The 20,427-nt window shown below is 28.6% G+C and overlaps 1 protein-coding gene across 3 annotated transcripts in view; it reads right to left on the bottom strand.

Annotated features, from left to right (window-relative positions):
- Hsl (hormone-sensitive lipase) overlaps positions 1-16,613 on the bottom strand; it is a 98,508-nt gene extending 81,895 nt beyond the window's left edge. For 2 of the 3 annotated variants that reach the window (XM_075376533.1, XM_075376534.1), the window contains exon 1: positions 16,001-16,613. In XM_075376533.1, the coding sequence (XP_075232648.1) occupies positions 16,001-16,368 (368 nt within the window). In that variant the 5' untranslated portion in view covers positions 16,369-16,613. The remainder of the gene's footprint in view (positions 1-16,000) is intronic. The other variant, XM_075376535.1, reaches the window with a different exon arrangement.
- Positions 16,614-20,427: the final 3,814 nt, after the last annotated feature.

The raw sequence follows: 20,427 nt of genomic DNA, 5'->3' as shown, positions 1-20,427 counted from the left end.
GAACGGTAATTACCGGAGACTAAACAGGAAAAATAAAAAAAGAGTATATTGTTGTGTTTTTTCTACTTCAAATCAATATATACATTCAGCAAATCTGTTTATTGTCTCGAGGGAACAGATTGTAGATATTTAATTGTTAAAAAAACGTTACGCTCTGAATAAAAAACCAAAACACAATTAACAATAATTATAGATTAAAAATATAATTAGTGAATTTTATAAAACGCTGCTCAAAATAAAACACGGAATTTCCAAAACATATCGTAAAATCATAGTACAAATTCTTCATAATTTTGCAATGGAATTCTAATCTTCAGATATGGACGCTACGGGATAACTAATCGCTTCTATTAGATAAACTGTCTGTTATGTTATCAGAGTTTATACTATCACAGCCTTCATTGCAATTTTTGTACTTTGACTTCTGAACAGCCTTTTTTTTTACTACTAATTTAACGCGTATCGCTGTATTAATTTAAAATTATACGGTGTGTCACCGATTACAACTGTTCCGTTTCTGGGGAAGGGCGTAATACCACAAACATGAAGAAACGAGTTACCGTGACGGAGTAGAATTTGACTTCGTTCGTCATCGACTCACTTTTGAGGGAAAATAAACCACCTCCTATTAATCCTCAATACTATCAAAACTTTTCTTATTCATTCGTATCGTTTTAAATCGATCGATTTTTAATTCCTGAATTACTAGTTACTAATCCGTATGCATCGATGAAACTAATAACGGCCACTGGATAAAAACATTGCGGCCGCTGATAAAAAAAAAAATGGATTTATGTTTTCCCTCTACGCCATATACGTCATGATATCCTGAATATTACTACTTATTATGAATTCAAGATTATTTCGTGGTGAGGGGGAGCATTTAACAATGAGACGGATCACCGTTAAAGAACTCGAGATTAGATCAACGCTTATTCAAAGAAATTCAATTTTATTTTAAGAGCAATTACATGAAACCGAGATGACTCAATAGGAATTTCCTACTAATATCTACATAACAATAAACAATTGTATAAAATTTATTTTATTTATTTATTTAATCACATATTTTTTTAGATTAATTTAAAATTGTAAATAAACAATATTAAAAGGAAAGGGAGTAAGAGAGATTAAATAACAATAAAATTAATTATACGTTATGATTATAATACAATCATTAATTAACAGCAGTTCGTACTATTTTAAACTTTTTATAAATTTTAAGCAGATATACGAAATACAAGTTATAATAAATTTTAAGGGGAGTAGGTCATGAAAAAATGTCAAAATTATCGATTTTGCGCTTAAAATATAGTTTGAATTTCTATACCTCTCTTTCCAATGGTGTACGAATCACACCTCTTCACAACCAGAAAACGTTTTATGAATTTTTTTACAGAATCATGTTCGTGTTTTTCGAAAGTTTATTTTTCTATGAAACATAATGTTTTGTATTCTGTAATTAGAGTATAGTAAAAGGTTTTACTAAAATGTATTGTAATAGTACTGCGATTGTATTATTATTGTGAATTTGACGGTATATGGCAGAGGTATGACTGGATTTCAAAAAACAGTGCGGTCACTGCTACTTAAGTCGCAACAGGGAACGTTATAGATGTAGAAATCTTGCCTAAATACTGTAGATGTAAAGTTAGATTGGAAGGGCTTCGTGATGATAAATTTACTTCAAATTAGTCTGGTTCAATTGGCTCTATGGAAGTAAACGGAGTAGTAAATATTTTTCAAGGTCAAAAACTCTTTACGGTATTAAATAAATGTAATTAACTGGGTGATGGCGATTTAAAGTCATTTTCCATTATTTCTGAAGTGAAGCGTTATGGTCAGCACTTTCAAATTGAAAAATTAGAATGCGGGGACCATACACAAAAACGAATGGGAACAAGGTTCGAAAGAAAAAAATGAACTGAGATGTGTGACGTTTGTAGATGGTAAAATCATTGGAAGGCAGCGTCGTTGAACAAACGAGACTATTGATAAAATGCTAACATATTATAGCCTTGTCATTAGAAGAAATACTCAGGGCCTGGAAGATATGAAAAAAATACATATTTCCATCTTTTTTTTTTTATATGTTTAACCTCTGTAACCACCGTTATGTATTGCTTCAGAGGATGAAATGAATGATTTGTAGCGTGTGTGAAAATGTCATGCCTGACCGGGATTCGAACCCGGGATCTCCGGATGAAAGGCCGAGACGCTACCACTCGCGCCACGGAGGCCGACATATATTTGCACCTTGGAAACACCAACGAAAACCCATCACATGATTTATGTACTACAGTGGATGACTCACGGTGTAAATACCAGAAAGCTATAGCGGGAAAAGAAATTTATGACGATAATCAGCAGGAAAAGTAGACGAAGAAATAGAAAAAAAGTGCCGGCAAAAGAAAAGATTGGAAGATATGTATGAAGAAGGAGGTGACCCAGACAACCCCTCACATAGAGCTGGGTTGTATTAATTTGTAAGTACTTAAGAAAAATCACTAATTTATATTGTTTTAAATGTTTTTACGAGAATCACTTTTTTTTGCACAAATTCACAAGGTACATTTTTCTCAGGAACCGTAAAAGATATCTTAGATTTTTTTTTAATTTTTTTCATCTTAATGAAACAAACATTTTTATGATAAAGTGAATAATTTTTAAAATATTTTAATTTAAGCTTGAAAACTTTTTCGGCTTAAGTTGAAAAAGAAAAAAATTAGATGTAGATGTTTTAGGTACTTTCGTCTCAAAAATCTTGAAAATAAATAAATCTATTTCACTGAAATTTAGATACGCTGAAGTAGTGTGACTGAACACTATTTCAGCTGTGTATGGAAAAATTTGATGAAGATTTGTCGAGTCGCCCTTGAGTTACGTTCAATTTAAGGTCTAAAAAGGATCTTCTCCGTTAACTGTCACAAAAATTAAATCATGCACTTAAATTAATGCTTTTATGAGCATATTCATGAAAGTATAAAGCAAATACGCTAGATCTCAGCACCTACAGTTTGAATGAAAATAAGGGCGGCGCAGAAAATTTTGATGCTTGATGCCACGGCAGCAACAGTCGTAATTCGAATCATTCTACTATCCTTTTAACATAACATTTGCTTCATTACCTAATAACGAATGAGTCTTCGTAAAATGTATTGTAGTGCTTGTACTGGATCGCAGAACACAATTTTTTGAAATTCTAAGCACCTCAATGTACAGCTAATATTTTGAACATTATTACATTTTTTAATTTAATTAAATATGGTATATAAATATATATATATATAGTATTGTGATCGGGAAAAATTTCGGTTTCCAGATTTCAACGGAAATATCCATTTTGACCATCCGTGAATCCATTTTAACTAGTTTTGGCATGACGTCTGTATGTACGTACGTATGCATGTATGTACGTATCTCGCATAACTCAAAACCTATTAACCGTAGGATGTTGACATTTTATATTTAGAACATTTTATATTTAGTTCTAAATATAAAATGCACCTCCCCCCTTTTGATTGCAATCGACTGATCCAAAATCCAAATTGTTTTGGATTTTGGACTTTCTCTTAGCGGTAGTAATAAGCCCTCATTGAGAGATTTTCAACGATATTTCATAAGTGGTACTTATTTTCATTGATTTCAGAGTTTTTAGCCAAATAAAACTTTAATTAATGAAATATTTCGATATTAGGGGACGGCACATCGGTTCGAATGAGACTTCATCTCCTTTTTTTTAACTTTAAACATATTGATTTATTAATAATTATTATTAACCTCTCATTGTAAAAAAAAAAAGTTTTACGATGAATAATAATTCAATAATAACAAAAAGAAAGTATCAGAAGTTTTTAATGAAATAAAATTTTAAGTACTTTTCATTTTAAAAAACGTATATATGTAATTTAATAGGCATACAAGGAAGTTATGTGTTGCCCACATCAGATTTTTTTTATTTTAAATATTAAAAAGATGAATGAATATTTGTGATTTTGCTTTTTTTTTTGTCTGTATTACAGTTGCCATAATTTTAAAAATAAATTAAAGAAAACAATTTTTTTTTATTATTGTAGAAATAAATTTATTATAAATACATTGTAAAATAATTAGCTTAATATTTGATTCACACTTAAATGGAACTGTAGTTTTAAGGAAAGAATTAGTTTAAGTGCATAATAGTAGAACGAAAAATGCTGAAAATGAAACCAAAGCCTCCAATTTTTGTCTCTAACTCCTGTACACCGATCCACTTGAAAATCAATAGGGCTTTATTCGTAATAGTTTTACATCACCCCACCAAGTTTCATCAAAGTAGGTTAAAATTTGCATCCGGTAGAGCAGACGAAAAAAAATGACAAAAAACATGATAGGGCGATTTCCAAGTCTTTTGGAAATCCAATAAAAATTTGAAAAAATTCTTATACAAACGATGTCTGTCAAATATCACTTTCCAACTGTTTCTGAACGGTAATAAATTATGAAGGGAGAGGAGTCTACGATTTGGAGATAAGATACGAAACCGAAGTAACGAGAGACCAAATGGAAAATGTGTTAATTTAATAATAATAATAATAGTAACCTCTATAATTTATAAAATTTCAATATTAAACAAATTGTTTTATAATATAAATAGTAGACGACAGAATTCTATTTAAAATGACTGTCCATCGTCGCATCCAAATATTTAATATGTATTTTAATCCTCTCTAAAAAGAACAGGAACAAACTTTAGGCTGAAATGAAACAATACAATTCATTAAATGCCTTTAATCTAAGACAGTTATTAAATCTTAATTCGTGTATTTACCCCTGAGTTAGATAAATAGCGTATTTCCATACTTTAGTATCGGTTAAATCACAATTTTATTGGGGTAACGCTTGATTTTGCTGGCAATTCGCCTGAAAAAAATTAATAAGTTGTCGTCTGCAAAGGACAGGATTTTACATTCAGTTTGAGCGAATCATTCGTATAAATAATAAATAAAATAGGGAACAAAACTTACCCCCTTCGGAAGGCCATAATTTCGAAATTTTTCTTTTACTAGAATGTGAACCTAAAATCAAAAACACGTTTTCCAATTTTAAGACGATTCTCCAAAAGTTTAAATCCTGCCTCTCTAGTACAATAGGTTTCAAGCTTTTTCATCGTAATAAGATGAGGAAACGTAACAAATTTTTTTTAAACAAATAGCTAAAGTTTTTTGATTTCGTTAAAACTGCCAGAGATAACCTTGTTGAGTAATCGAATCTTCCGTTTTTATTCGGGTCGGAAACCAAATTGATTATGTCAATTTAAATAATTTACTGACCTATTTGGAATACAACTACACTAATAATTCAAGTAATAACAATAAATTATTAAACATATATATATATATATACATATTGCTTAAGTTAAAATCTAAATAAAAATTACACTAATCGGGAAAGTAATCAGAGTTGATTTATATTATTAGTGATTTATGCGGTTTTGGAATCGTTCCGAACGAAACAGTTTCTTCATAATTCTGCCGACCTTCCAGATATTCCTGCCTTTAATCTGGAAAACAGTCAGCTCGAATTCCTGTAATCAGGTTTAACATTTTAGTTTCGCGTCTAGCGCTACAGCAGAGATACAGTTGTAGAAGGGAAAGTATTGTAATCGGTCCAATTTGGGCATACGGTTTCACCGGATCTTGACATTTTGACACCTAATGAACTAAAAAAAAAACAAAAACCAAAAAACCAGATGGAAATTTTCCGGATGTTAATGTTCATATGTACGTGTGTTCGGTGTTGGCTTCTAAATCACCTTTTACCTTCAGAACTACTGGATCGATTTTGACCCAACTTGGTCAGATTATGTATGGGACATTAAACCAATAAATTTTAACTTAAAAGGTCAAGGAGGTGAGACTGTAGAACAAGGTCACCCTCAGTATCTCGAGATTTCGCCTAATTAAGGTCATAATATTCTTAGGCACATTTATTAATGATTAAAAAATAACAATATTTAGAAAAAAAGATTTGCAAAATCGCACCCCCACCCCAAAAACTGCTGTTGTAGTCGTCTGCTATGTTTTGACGTCACAAGTGAGCGGTAGAATTAAATAAATTAATAATAGTTAAAGAGTAAAAGAAGTAAAAAATTAAACTTGTCTGGATGGGTCTCGAACTCGATTACCCGGACGACTCGATACCCGGTGCGTTAAGTTTCGCGGCTAAACCATCTGCCGACCGTACAAGCAAAATTTTGTTCTATGTAAGTTTTAAATTACATTAGTTTAATTAGTCCGCCGCTAACCAGCGGCGTCCGTCGCCGCTAGTACTGCCACACGCGCGGTATTAAAATACGGTATGTCGAGCGCTTTAGTTAGAATCATCGAATTAAATAAACAAAAAAAATATTGTATTTAAATAAAATGATAAATATATTAAATTACGTTGTGCGAGATGTATGTGTAAGCCGTGCATAAGAAACAAATGTGTCAGATTTTTCATACGCAATAAAATTCAATTAGTATTAAAAAAAAAACAAATAGGGAATCCGAAATCTGCCGAAAACTTATAGTTACAGAAGAAAGAATATATAAAAAATTAATAAGAATCTAGAGCAACCCGTATCGGGTTAGATCGACCTTCTTATAACACGGTTCGGTTCGACATCTCACAACAATTGAACATCTCAGCAGTAAGGATGTTAGATAACAGAAGGATATTAACTAAGGATTAAAGTTCACAACCATTAAAGTATGAATCCAGCCGATCGGCAACAAATCGTGAAATAACGGTTAGGGGATAGAAAAAACTTTACGATGATGTGAAGGGGGTTCACGTCAAAATTTTGCAGAACGCTGTACGAGCGTTCTATAGTTTACCTAGATATTAACAATAAAAATTACTGAAAAATAATTCGTTAAATATGATTACTGAAAAATGAATACACTGTAAAATTGAACTACTCGCTTAAAACACTTAAAAATTGAGCAATTGACTATTAAATTACCGAAACCTTTATTACAAAGGCAGTTCGGAGGAACATCTGATAACACTAGTTGCATTTTAAAACGGTACAATTAATAACACCGCGATCGGTTATAATCCATTCAAGAAGTAGCTGAAAATTAGCTCCGAAATACATTTGAAAGAGATCTTTTCGTCGGTTTTAAATACAGCCGTTTAAATATAATTTTAAAGTCGATAACAATTAAGTAAAACAATAAACTGTTTAACGATAAATCGAACCGAATATATTTAATAATAGTGAAGATGGAGCAAAAACTAAAAGCGTTATATAACATGAGCTTTTAAAAGGTTATTAATTATTTTTTGGTATGCCATTAAAAAACAAATAGTTTAACATTTAACAAAATGTTCATCGGGCATTATAAAGTTTTAATAAAATCTTACCTACTTAAAAACTTGTTGAACAATATTAAGCGTGCTGAATTTGTTTGAAACCACCATTCAGTAAATTTATAAACCTACAGATAACAAGATATTGTTAAGTAACAAATTCAAAAAATGTAACGAATGAGTTTTAGTCTTTTTACAGCACAAGAGAAATGTAGAATACGTCCTAAAATTCAAACAATGTTTAGAATCGTAATAAAATAAATTAGAAAGCTGCTTGAGGTAGGGTTAAATGCTAACCTTGCCTAAGACCCGTAACCTACTAGTGTCGTAAATGTATTTTTTTAATATCAACAACCGAATTAAATCTGAATAGTAATGGAAAATAATCGGCTCCATTAATTTTTATAAAAATAACACACCTTTCAAGGGGATATACACAAAATAATAATACCTATCGTAAATTTGCTCCCGGTTACGATTAAAGATTTTTCTTTATTTTTAATATAAAATAAATTAATTAAAAATAAAAAAAATTTTTTATTTTAACTTTTTTTAAATAAAGAATAATTCCATTTAATTATGCTTGTGTTATAGGTAAAAAAATTATATTTTCTAAAAGTTTGTCAGTTTTCGTAAAATATTTATACCTAACATTTCTTACGTAACACAAAACGGTTTAGCGCGGAGATTAGAGATTCTAACAAAATTTACATAAAAAGTTCTCAACAATAATCGCTACAAATTTTACAGGCTGATTTTTTTTTAACGAATCCTGAATAAGTAAATAGAAAAAAATACTATATCTGTTTAGTTGGGAGCTGGGCGTTCTGTAAACATTTTGTAAACGCAAACTTAATCGAATAGTTATCATAAAACAAGAATTTTGAGATATTAACAGATAAAATGACAATTTTATGAATATAAATATTATTTTTTAGAAGGGATTGGGCGAACGGGCTTTATCCTAAAGGTATTTCAGCCATTAGCCTTATTGTAAAGCCATTCGACAGGAAAAAGAGGCTTCGGGTCGGTCCATATGTAGCTGCCCCTAACTACATCGCAAGAAGGGTACATCATTATCTTGCATCCCGAGCGCTTAACTCTAGAACGTCTGACTTACACATACTAAAAAAAAGAAATAAGTAAACGGAATAAAATAAACAGAAAAGGGATATGCGCTAAGAATGAACGATCACCGCGCAGCAATTTTATCTTGAACATGACTAAGGGTTAGCTCAGACCTACCGGGTTGGTCTAGTGGTAAACTCGTCATCGCAAATCAACAGATTTCGACGTCGAGAGATTTAAGATTCAAATCCTAATAAAGGTAATTAGTTACTTTTGTACTTGAATACTAGATCGTGGATACCGGTGTTGTCTGGTAGTTGGGTTTCAATTAACCACACATTTCACCAATGGTCGAACTGAGACTGTACAAAACAACACTTCATTTACATTCATACATATCATCCTCTGAAGTAATACCTTACGGTTTCTCCGGAGACTAAAACAGAAGAAAAGAGAGGGGGTCAGCTCAAGGCTGTTTCAAGAAACAATTATTCTTCCCGATCGCAATCGTTCAGAAGTTCGAGCCATGTTTACTAGGAACGAGATCAGGAAATCATCATTTGCACAGAGTTTCTTAAAAAATCAAACGACATCCCGCAGAAATAAATGCTTTCCTTCAGAAATTAACGGTTCACTTTTCCTAAAAGATTGGATTCGTTTGTCTACAGAATCGGATATCGCGTGGAAGAATTCAACAGAATCATATATCGTTCGGTAATACACAACAGATATAATTCACAATGCGATGTCTATAGAGCGTTAGGTTTTTACACTATTCCACGGTTTTAAAAAAATAACAGCGTCTCCTTCGCAGCCCTGACTAACAGAACGTACTTTAAAACTAAATAGTAGTACGGTTATCTTATAACCGTACAAAGAACGGGGCTTGTGGCCACCAAGATCTCCAGAGTTGACTGCGGCGGTTTTTTTTTTATGGGGTTACCTCAAAGAAAAAGCCTACAGCAACAAACCACGAACACTTGAACAATTGAAAGTCGATATTGAACAAGCTGTATTAAATATCCAGCCACAAACTTTGAAAAAAGTTGCAAGAAACGCTGTAAAAAGAATTGAAGCTTGCATTCAAGAAGATGGCGGCCACTTCCAACATTTACTTTAAATGTAAGGTAATGGATGGTAATAATAAAAATTACATTTACCTTTAATAATAAAAATACAAAATACCTCTAATAATAAAAATTACATTTACATTTAATTATTAGAAATTACATTTATGTGTAAATTTATATTTACACATGCCTTTTTATTATTTCAATACCTACCAATATAAGGTTGGGTTGCGTTTTATATGGGACACCTGTATTTACAGGGAATACAAAAGAAGGTATACAGTTACAATGCTTTACTGTACTATAATATTAATATACTCATATTATATCTGTTATTGTTCTATTCTTTTGTTCTGTAATTACTGTTTTCTTTTCTTTTCAGGTAATCATTGCTTAAATGATTACCTGAAAATATGGTAATTTAAAAAACTACTAATGTAAGTGGATACTCAAACAATATTGGAAGACAGAGAATGCTGAGCAGGTTTGACAGAAATGGGCAGAAGAAATTGATAAATCTCCACCAAGTAGATGATCAACTTACAGACTGCATGATAAATTTGATAGAACTGGGTCCATTTATAATACGCCATAAAGTGGCCGACCAGTCGGTGTTATTATCTGTGAAAATAAAAGTTGCTCAGGCATTTACTCAAAGCCCAAACAAATCCAAAAAGAGAGCTTCTGTTGAGTTAGACATCCTGTAGACCTCTGGGTCATCTAATACAACATTTAGGTTTGCAAGAGTATTGGCCAAGATTACTTCATGGATTAATAGAGGAAATCCAAATCACCAATTATAATTCTGTGAGATACTTTTGATGAAGAAAGACAAGGTGATTATGTTAATTAACTTTGTCATCCTAATTATGGCTTCATAAAGCTATTATTTTTTCATAATAAAACCAGCATACCTACTGTATATCTACTTTTGCACCCCACTGTATTTGCTGTAATAAATAATGTTTCATCAGATAAAAAAAAAAAAAAAAAAAAACATATTTTAATCATAATAAATTAGTAGTAGTAAAGTGTTTGAATTTTTAATTCTAATTAGGGTCAAATACCACATAATTCAACTACCAAAAACACTGATTAAACAGCATTAATTATTTTATAAAGAATATTAATCAGTCTAGACATGAATAAATAGCTAAACTATAAACTTACAATACTGCACTAAATTTATATAAAGTAATAAATATATGTATAAAGTACATTAAAATGAATATTTGTCAGTACCTAAGATTGAAATTGAAGTCATTTTATTAACTAAATCTTCAAAATATTTTATATTATAAATAACTAATATAGTTGCTTAATACATTTCTAATGCTCTCTATCTTCAATAAAAAAAACCGCTTTTATCTCAATCTCTAAATTTCATAGGAAAGCTTTATTATAAACAGTATAAATGCATAATACTATCACAAAGAAAACAAAACAAAAAAACCTTGTAAATCTTATTTGCAAATGATCAATAAAAAATTATTAAAAATAATACTAGATAACAAAAAGTTATCGATCATATAGCCTTAAAAGATCTACATTGATTTGTTAAACTGTAAAATTAAAACTTTGCATCAATTCAATCCAACACTAAAGTTTTTTCCTACAGACTATTAATACACAAATAAAAACACTGCAACTGATACCAGTTGTATCAAAACTTTAATTTTATTAATTTAAAAAAATTAATAAAATTCTAATAAATCTTCAAAGTGAAAATCACCACAGCAAATTTTTGGATTGCAAGTTAAATCGTTTCAAAAGTACATACACAAGCAGATCCAAATGCACATAGCCACTCATACAGAATAGTTTAACCTTTATTTTACTATTTTTATTTTTGGAATCAGAGAAACATCAACTAGTATCAAAATCCAAATAATGTTCTGAGGATCATATCACAAAAAACGGCTTTAAAAAATGAAAAGGGGTAATTCAAATATAATAATTTTTTGACCGGATTGAAAAATGTGTACTTATATCATAAAAATTTCCAACAATAATAAATAACTGATGCTGTATTTAAAAATACGGCACTGAAGTCTCTGAATATGGCTACCAAAGCAATTGAAATCATTATTAAAAAAAAAAAAATGTGGAAAATATTGAAATAAATCTGGTTGTTTGTTGTTAAAAACTGAATTAAAACTGATTCTCAATTTTCACAACTTAATTTTCACAAAATTCAAAAATTATAATTAAAAAATACCACTTATTATTTCTTTTGTTGAGTTTTCTCATCGCTTGAATTTTCCTAGAAACACACATTGAGTGTTTTACATGGATACAATATACATTTTTTAAACATTCTTGATAAGTATAAGATAACTCATCAATAATTTATAATAAACAGTATTATATTTTCTGCATAAAATATAATCACATACTTCAATCCAGTTTTGTTTGGAAACAGTAAATTTATTTATTTTAACAATTTCCACTGTTAAAATTTTTTTTTTTATAAAAACAACCTCGGATATGGATTTGTACATTTTTTAACGAGGAATATGAGGTGAAAAATGACAACTATAACATAATATGATAGGTGAAAAACTGCCAGATCCTTACTGGGAACTGAACCTGATACCAAACAATCTAGAAGCCAGCATATTCACCACCATACCCTTCGGCCAGCCTTATATGTTTATATTACACAAAGGTGAGAAATAACTTGTGGGAATCTTCTTCCCAGGTAATGTTAACATTGATTTTTGTGTAAAAAAAAATGTATAAGTTTATTAATAATAGTACACAATTATAGCTTACAATTTTATGATTTTATCACGATAAAAATAATTATATAAATAAAAATTGAAGCAACTACAGTAGTGTTTTGTAAAATTTATATGAAACATAATTTAAAAAAAGGAAATCTTTACAAAACAATAAAACAAGGCCTGTATAATAAAAAAAAATATGTGCATACAACAATAAATACAAATAAAATATTAACAAAAATATAATAAAATAATAAATAAATTATAATAAAATAATAAATGCAAATAAAAGAGTATTAAAATTAGTTTACTATCTCAAACATAAAGAACTAATTGTTGTATTAACACCTTTTGAAATTTGTATTGAGCTTCAAAAATTAATTATTATTCTTTGTATTCAATATTTTATATATATATATAAATTTTATTGCTTAAGATAGAAAAATAACGGTCTTCTTGGACTATTATATAATCAATTAGCTCATTTAAATTACTTATGCCTATAAAATTATACGGTTTATTAATCTGATGTTTTTCTCTGCTGTGTATGTTTAACTAGAAAAAAAAAACAGAGTTTCGATCTAGTTAGTTAATAAATATTTAATTTTTTGTTTAACTTTACCTTACTGAATGGAGTCAGAGCGTGTAATGCATTTCTCACAGAAAGGGTAAATTAATTTGCAACTTTAATGTGATGAATCTGATTTGTTTTTGTTGAATCTGATACATGAAAAAATCTAAGATTCAATTGGCACAAATCAGAGCTGCCTTTCCTAATTTTCAGCCAGTTCCTATGGTGAATAGAATGGAAGGGGTCACTTGAAAGGCTGAATATCACTTGCATTTAGCAAGCTTGGCATACTGACATTAATATATTCAGCTCAATGAAGAAGGCAAAAGGAAACCAACCAGAAGATCTTAGGTCTGATCATCAGTTGAAGAAACAAGGATTTTTTGAAGCCACAACATTTTTCATTCGTTATAAAAAATCTTTATATAGATTTTTTATGAATTGTTACGTTAGGAATATATTTCTTATATTAACACTAAAACAGTAAGACCAGCATGGAATACCTGTAATTCTTGGCAATAGGTATGCCACTTTCATGAGCAAATTTGTCTTATATCAGATCATCTAAACCTATTACACTTATGATATCTTTTATGAATGCATTTTATTAAATAATTTCCCCAATTCCTTAAAAAATGATGGGAGGCCTCAAGCATCTTTGAAATAAACCTCTTTACTACATCAAATTAATAAAAACATAAATCTAACAAAAATGTATGGTCTATCAGTTTTGACAACTACAGTGGTGATATAACTTTGTTTTCTGGAATTCAGATTTTGGTTTCTTGGAGATTCCAAGAACTGAAAAATAGTTTGATCGTTTTATCTTGCTGTTATCATATAACCAGAGTTCCAAGTGTCTACAAACAGTTCAAAAATTTCTATTAATTTTTTCACATAAAAGTTAAATATGATCGTGTTCTTTTACTTTCCTGCATTATATTCACTGCTGATTTCTCTAATTGAGTTTTTACAGTGCTGATTTAGTTTTTTTTATAATTTTTGCACTCTTTTACAATGTGTAATATATTTTTAGTAAGCAGACAATTTATATATATATATATATATATATATATATATATGTGTGTGTGTGTGTGTGTGTGTGTGTGTATTTTACAAATCCAATTATATTAGCTACAAAAGAGCTGCTATTGTTTCAATTATAAGCTGTTTAATCACAAATATCACAACAGGAAAAAAAATCAAGAAAAAATTACCCTACTAGTAAATAAATATGACCAGCCATTTATTAAAATATAAATAATGATAATAACTAAGAACTCTGATAATTTATAAACGTAAAGCATTAAATAAAAGCAGTATTAATCTTAAATTATTTAATACTATCCTCAAATATAACACTGCTAATTGCACTGACACAATTCCCATTAATAAATAATAATGATAGTATTTCTGTTGTCCATAAAGAAAAATTACTGAATGTTTTATTAAAGGACAAATTCTTTAGGTTAATCAAATTGATTTCATTTGAAAAAAATTCAAACTGTAATGTTTCATTTTGGATAAACTTGACAAAACTGTAAGCTTGTCACCGTTATTAAATATTTATTAAGCTTATGTAAATTTCCATCTGAAGTAAAATATTTCTTGGGACTCTCTCAATAAGTCAGAACAAATTTTAAGATTGGATCATAAGACATATATTTAAAAAAATTAATTATGTTAACTTATCTATGTGTTTACATTTATGAATGCATGCCTTTGCTAAAAAAATATAGTCACTTATTCTCAAACAAAATAACAACATCAACTTCTATCAAACCAGACAACAGTTCTATCTACGTGCAACTTAACACAATATTTCAACTTACAAGAGAGGATTTTATTATACTTAAACTGCTATTTTTAAATAATTAAAAAGATATTTAAAAAACCCTTAATTTTCTGTATCAATTTAATGTGTATATAATGCTCAACAATTTTTATTAACACCTGAATCGTGGATTACCATGTAGTTATTTTTTTATTTACATTTGCATTATTTCATATATTTATATTAAATAATTAATATGAATTTTAATCACATCTAACTTTTTATTTTATAATTATGTATTCTTTGAAACTGCTCTGCTCAAAGTTTTACCCGTTTCCTTTTTTTATTTTTTTTTTTTTTAAAGAAAAGTTTTTATTTTTTTTTTATCTGTGGAATAGCGCAACTACGGACATTCATGTAATGTATTATTGTATACTGCCAGAATAAAAGATTTATTTATTTATGTTAAATGAAAATCTCAGTTCGACTGAAAATAGGTAGTAGTATATATTGTAGACAGTGTTGAGGCATCAGATCAATTTGAAAAGTTAATATTAAAAACTGTATAAAAGGAAAAAAACAAGTAAATACAATACTGAAAAAATGTGAAAAAAAGAATCTATAAATAAAGCAATAAAGATTATGTGAAATGTTTTTATCTACTAGGGTTGTTGGTGAAAATTATGTAAAATTACAAATGACTTGCTATGTACAGTATACAGAACAAATTCATAGCCAGTAAATCATCTTTTGAATGATTAATTAATATCATAATTATTTATTAATTAAAAACAAAACCAAGTTTACTTAATACAATTATGCATGGGAAAACTATTTTATCACAGTGAGAAACCAAAAAGTCATGTAACCAAAAGTACAGCGTATGGTGTAGTTTGCAGTCACTGCTTTTCAATTAATTTGTGTTAAAAATAACTTTTAGGAAGATCTTAAAATTTCCTAATTAAATAATTATATTTCCTAAAATTAACAAATAACAAGAAATACTTAACAGCATAGATTCAATAATAAAAAATTCACACAAGCAAGGGTTAAGATACTATGAGGAAATTTAGAGAATAAAAATTCGAAGGGAAGACATACAATAATTATACAAAGCACAGTTTAAGAGATAGGATATGAAAATATGCTGAGGCAGATTAGATTAGAACAGAGATTCAATAAAAGAATGAAGATATGATTTAAAACAAGTAACTTTTTACTAAAAGAGATCACTGTTACACCTAGAAAAGTTTTTTGAAAAGAGATTTCAAAAAATTGACTTATTTGTAATAATATAAAATGTCATAAACATATAACTACACCATATAAACACAAAATAAAAATTTAACGTGTAAATTATCTATTATTATAAACAACAGCAACGTTTATATTTGTAGAATTTCAATCGGTTAAAGCTAATACTAAAAAGTTGAACTCTATATTAATAACTTACTTCAAAGCTGTTCCTTTACGGAAAAAATAAGAATTCCTGTTAACACAAATCTGACGGTTAATTTTAACGGCATAATTTACGAAAGCATCGACCATCATAACGTAGCTACGATAACCATTCCCTGGCGTATTTTCATCGAAATCATAGGCAGCACAGGTATTTCTAAAATGATCAACCAGTGGTTTAATACTAACTATATTATTAATAACAGACAACGATGTCGAATATAAATTTTTGCCGATATTACTTGTGTCAGATTTAAAATAATCGGCGTTGCTTTCGCATAAATTTTTTAATGCATCGTACATTACATAGGAAGTACTGTCATTATCATTTTTATTAATAATTTCGCTTTTGCAATCGGTCATTTTTATAGCTTAATTGATTTAAAATTAAATCGATATAAAATAAAATTATTTTAAATTAAACAAGAATAAAACAATGTTAACAATCATCTCATACAAATTCTACTTAATCAAATAAAACAAAACAAAACCGCGCACTAACAAAACAAACTTATAACTGCGTAATCTGTAAACAATCGACATAAAATTTTGCAACGCGAAAGTACAATTCCACTCGTCTCACCAGACCACACAATTAAAGTAACTCTACCGCAGCTGTCACAAACATCTGTTAGTTGAATTAGTCAGGTTAACCAACGCGACGCATTGAACAATCGTATATTAGAAAGAATTTTCTTAGCAAGAAGTAAGGTTAACAAAAAAATAATAAGCTATCATTATCAATTCTCTAGAAAAAAGATTAAAAAATGGATTATCTTTATTGAATGACTTGCTTGCAGTCATGTAATTAAGGTACGTAGACGTACGATTCGTGCGTGCTATTGTTACTGTTAGTCTTTATTACAACATTTACGACATTTTAAGTTGTATGCAGTTGTAACTCTTAGGGACAAATTTAGAATGTATAGTAGTTATAAATAGGCGGGATATTAGAACTACCTGTACACAGGTACGTGTTTAAAGATTCATACAACTTATATTTTATTCGCATTTCGTGCTGGTTTTGTTATTTGAAAAATAAAATTACACTCTATGGATGGAATAAAGCAGTGATCATTTTCTTTCATAGTGAAGCCTGTTAGTAGTGTCAAGTAATTCATCTCAGAATTAGAAAGAAATTCTGTATTCTAGAAAACAGAAAAATTTTGGTTTAATAAATATGTTGAAGTGAAGATTAACATAACAGGAAGAAATAGAGAATAAAATAATTAATTATTACAAATAAAACAATAACTCTTGTGATACTTTCATGTTTATGTATTTAATATTTGACAACATGAAATGACTGATCAATTTTTTTTGTAGTATATGTACTTTAATGTGAAAAATTAAATAAATCAAGAAAATCCAGACTCTACTGACTAAATATCATGTATGGTCATAAGTTTTAGGGCAATATGTTAAAAGTGTAAAAGTAGTCTGATTTTCATCATTATACATAGATAACTCATATTAATTTTGCATTTGTTGACCACAAAAACCAACACAAGATTGTATTCAATTTTTAAGCAGCAATCACCATACTGTTTCAAATGGATTTGCTGAATCTTAAATCATTAACTTTTCTAACATAGCATTATCTATGCTTTTTTTTTAAGGTATGATATTTCTTTTTTAAGATACAAATGCAAACTGTATCATATTAATGATAGCACATAATGAATTAGTAATTCTACAAATTCATTGTTATAAATTAATATTGCAGTAAGGTTATGATAGCAGATTCTATATTATAAATCTTTAATTTTTTTCATTACAAGGTGATGAAGGGAATCAAATTTAACTCTTGGACAATCAGTCTGAAAGAAACCTATTCTTCCAAAGAATCTGTTTAGATTTATTCCCAAAAGGAATTAAAAACACAAAAAAGGAAAGTAAGAAATTTAGTCGTTTGAGATTCAGCAGGTCCATTTAAAACAGAATGATGACCGACTAATGTTTCAAAATTTTACAACTATCTAATTATGGATTTCATGAGTTATAATTAATAAGGTAAGACATTGATAAGCTCTAAAAATAGGTTTTTATTATAATATTTATAAAAAAAATCCAAAATCTGAAACATTTTAAAGGTGATAAACAAACTATAAAACTATAGGCCAGATTTTATCAAAATCTTACGGTTCATTTCTTAGATATTTATCCTCAGCCTTGACTACACATATTTATTAGAAAATTTGACCTTCATACTGATCAATGCAAATACATTTTTGTTTTGTTGATATTATATATTCAATTAGCAAATTAAAATACCTTGGTAATTTCACCTTTGTAAAAACTAGTTCATTGATTGTACTTCTTGTACACATGAAATATTGTTTTTCTTCTCTAATATGTTTAGAAAGTTTGAAATAATTTATTTGATAATTTAATGTAGTGAAAATTTTATAAATCTTCATGTATAGAGTAGTCTATGATTAGCAGAATAATTTTATTTCGTTTGAAAATTTTTTTATGGTGAGATTTTAAATATACTGTTTTTGAAAACAAAAACAAAATAAAAGCTATTTCATAACTAGTAGTATGGTGTTGATTTTTAAGCCAATGGTGTGTGCAACCATTGTATGGGTTTACAACTATTCAAAATTATCCATAATCAGATGGAATGTCCAAATTTAACAACTAGTCCAGGGCACCTGGAATCATGTGTTTGCCTGACAGAGTACTAGATACTTGTCATACTTATTAATACTCTTTTCTAAATGATGTATATAAAATGTCTATAATAACAGTTTTAAGTCCTGTCCTCAGAAGCAAATACTGCTGGAAATTACTTGCCCTATGCTTGGAGAAGGAGGAATGAGAGGATTTTTTTTGTAGTAATAAAATTATTATTATTAAGAAATTAAAACTTCTTATGTATCTTTAATAAATTTAAGGTTCAACTAACTATTATACAAGCAGGTACAATAAACATTTTTTTAAAAATATTTATAATCAGTCAAAGTGATGTAAATTTTAGTAATAATTAGCTGTGATAGAGAAGAGAATTTTTTTAATATCATTAAGAATATTTTGTGAACTTTTATTTTCAGGAATTAAAATTTATCCTCACAAAAGACACACATCTTCAAATTAATAAATATTATAATTTTCCAATTTTAAATTTGATCAACATTATTACCAAAGTACTTGGTTTTGTCAGTTTTAGTAACATACCTACATTAATTAACGCAATCTGTTTTTATATAAATTTCTGAAATATTTGGCTATCCTGGAGTACTATAATTTTTTAATCTTGAAACCTAGATTAGCTACTTTCTGAACATTTCCCCCAAATTTTATCGGAGTAACATACAAAGATATTTCATTTGCAAAAGACATTATATTACCATCTATTTCCAGTTTAGATAATTCATTCATGTAAACAAAATAAAAATTTGCTGATATTATTTTAGGTAGGTTTATTTGTCAATAATGAATTTAATGTAATATTGCATCAAATGCAAAAATATCAAATTGAAAGATATTACAAGCACATATTCCTTCACAATCTAGTGAATTATACAGTGAACTAGCTTAATTTCATAACTATATCCTCAAAAAGCCACAATGATTAGACGATAATTTACTGTAATGAATTACTATAATTCATTACAAGTATTTTATAAAGATTTTTTAATATTATTTTTCAGAGTTTGGTTGGTAATTTGTAATAACAGATTTATCTTGACTTGATTAGTATAATTATAAGATTTAATAAATCAGAAAAAACCTGTAACCAGGCTGAGATTTACATGAGAGATAAGGTTTAATATTATTGCTTAACTTTGATTTGATGTATTCTCAGACAATATTAATTTATCTACTTCTAAAACAATAATCAGCTGACACTCTAAAACAACTAACGGATGATAATGAATTTTTGTAACATGTTAAAAAATACCATGGTTGATCGGGATTTGAACATGGAACATGCAGATAAAAGGCAGAAATTATCAATCTGCCACAGAGATTGGCAATTAACATATTCCCTGGAATTGAAGCTTTCTGTAATTTAAATATAATCCTTTCATTGAATATTTCTGTTGTGTGGAATTTCAGAGAATATTTTATTGTTCACCACTTCCTCAATTTACTGAATAATCTAAATCTGGCACAGTAACTGCCAAAGATTTTCTTACAAGAAGTGTTGTTGATTGAATGCATTTACAAATTTATGATGCCCTTACAAACATCAGTTTATAAAATCTTATTAATTTTTCATTAAATTTAACTTTTTTAATATAACATTCCAGGCATTCTTAACATCTTCCCCATTAACAATAAACTTCTATAAATAACAATTTACTCTGTTTTAACAGTTTCAATTTCACATTATACCTTTGGAAATAGTATTTTTCTGTTCATTGAGCAGTTATTTTTTGCTTTCAGGCATAATTTTTCTTTCAGAAGAACTAA

Source organism: Lycorma delicatula, chromosome 10 (assembly GCF_047948215.1).
Source record: "Lycorma delicatula isolate Av1 chromosome 10, ASM4794821v1, whole genome shotgun sequence".
Classification (NCBI taxonomy): Eukaryota; Metazoa; Arthropoda; class Insecta; order Hemiptera; family Fulgoridae; genus Lycorma; species Lycorma delicatula.
This window is presented reverse-complemented; position numbering and strand designations above follow the sequence as displayed.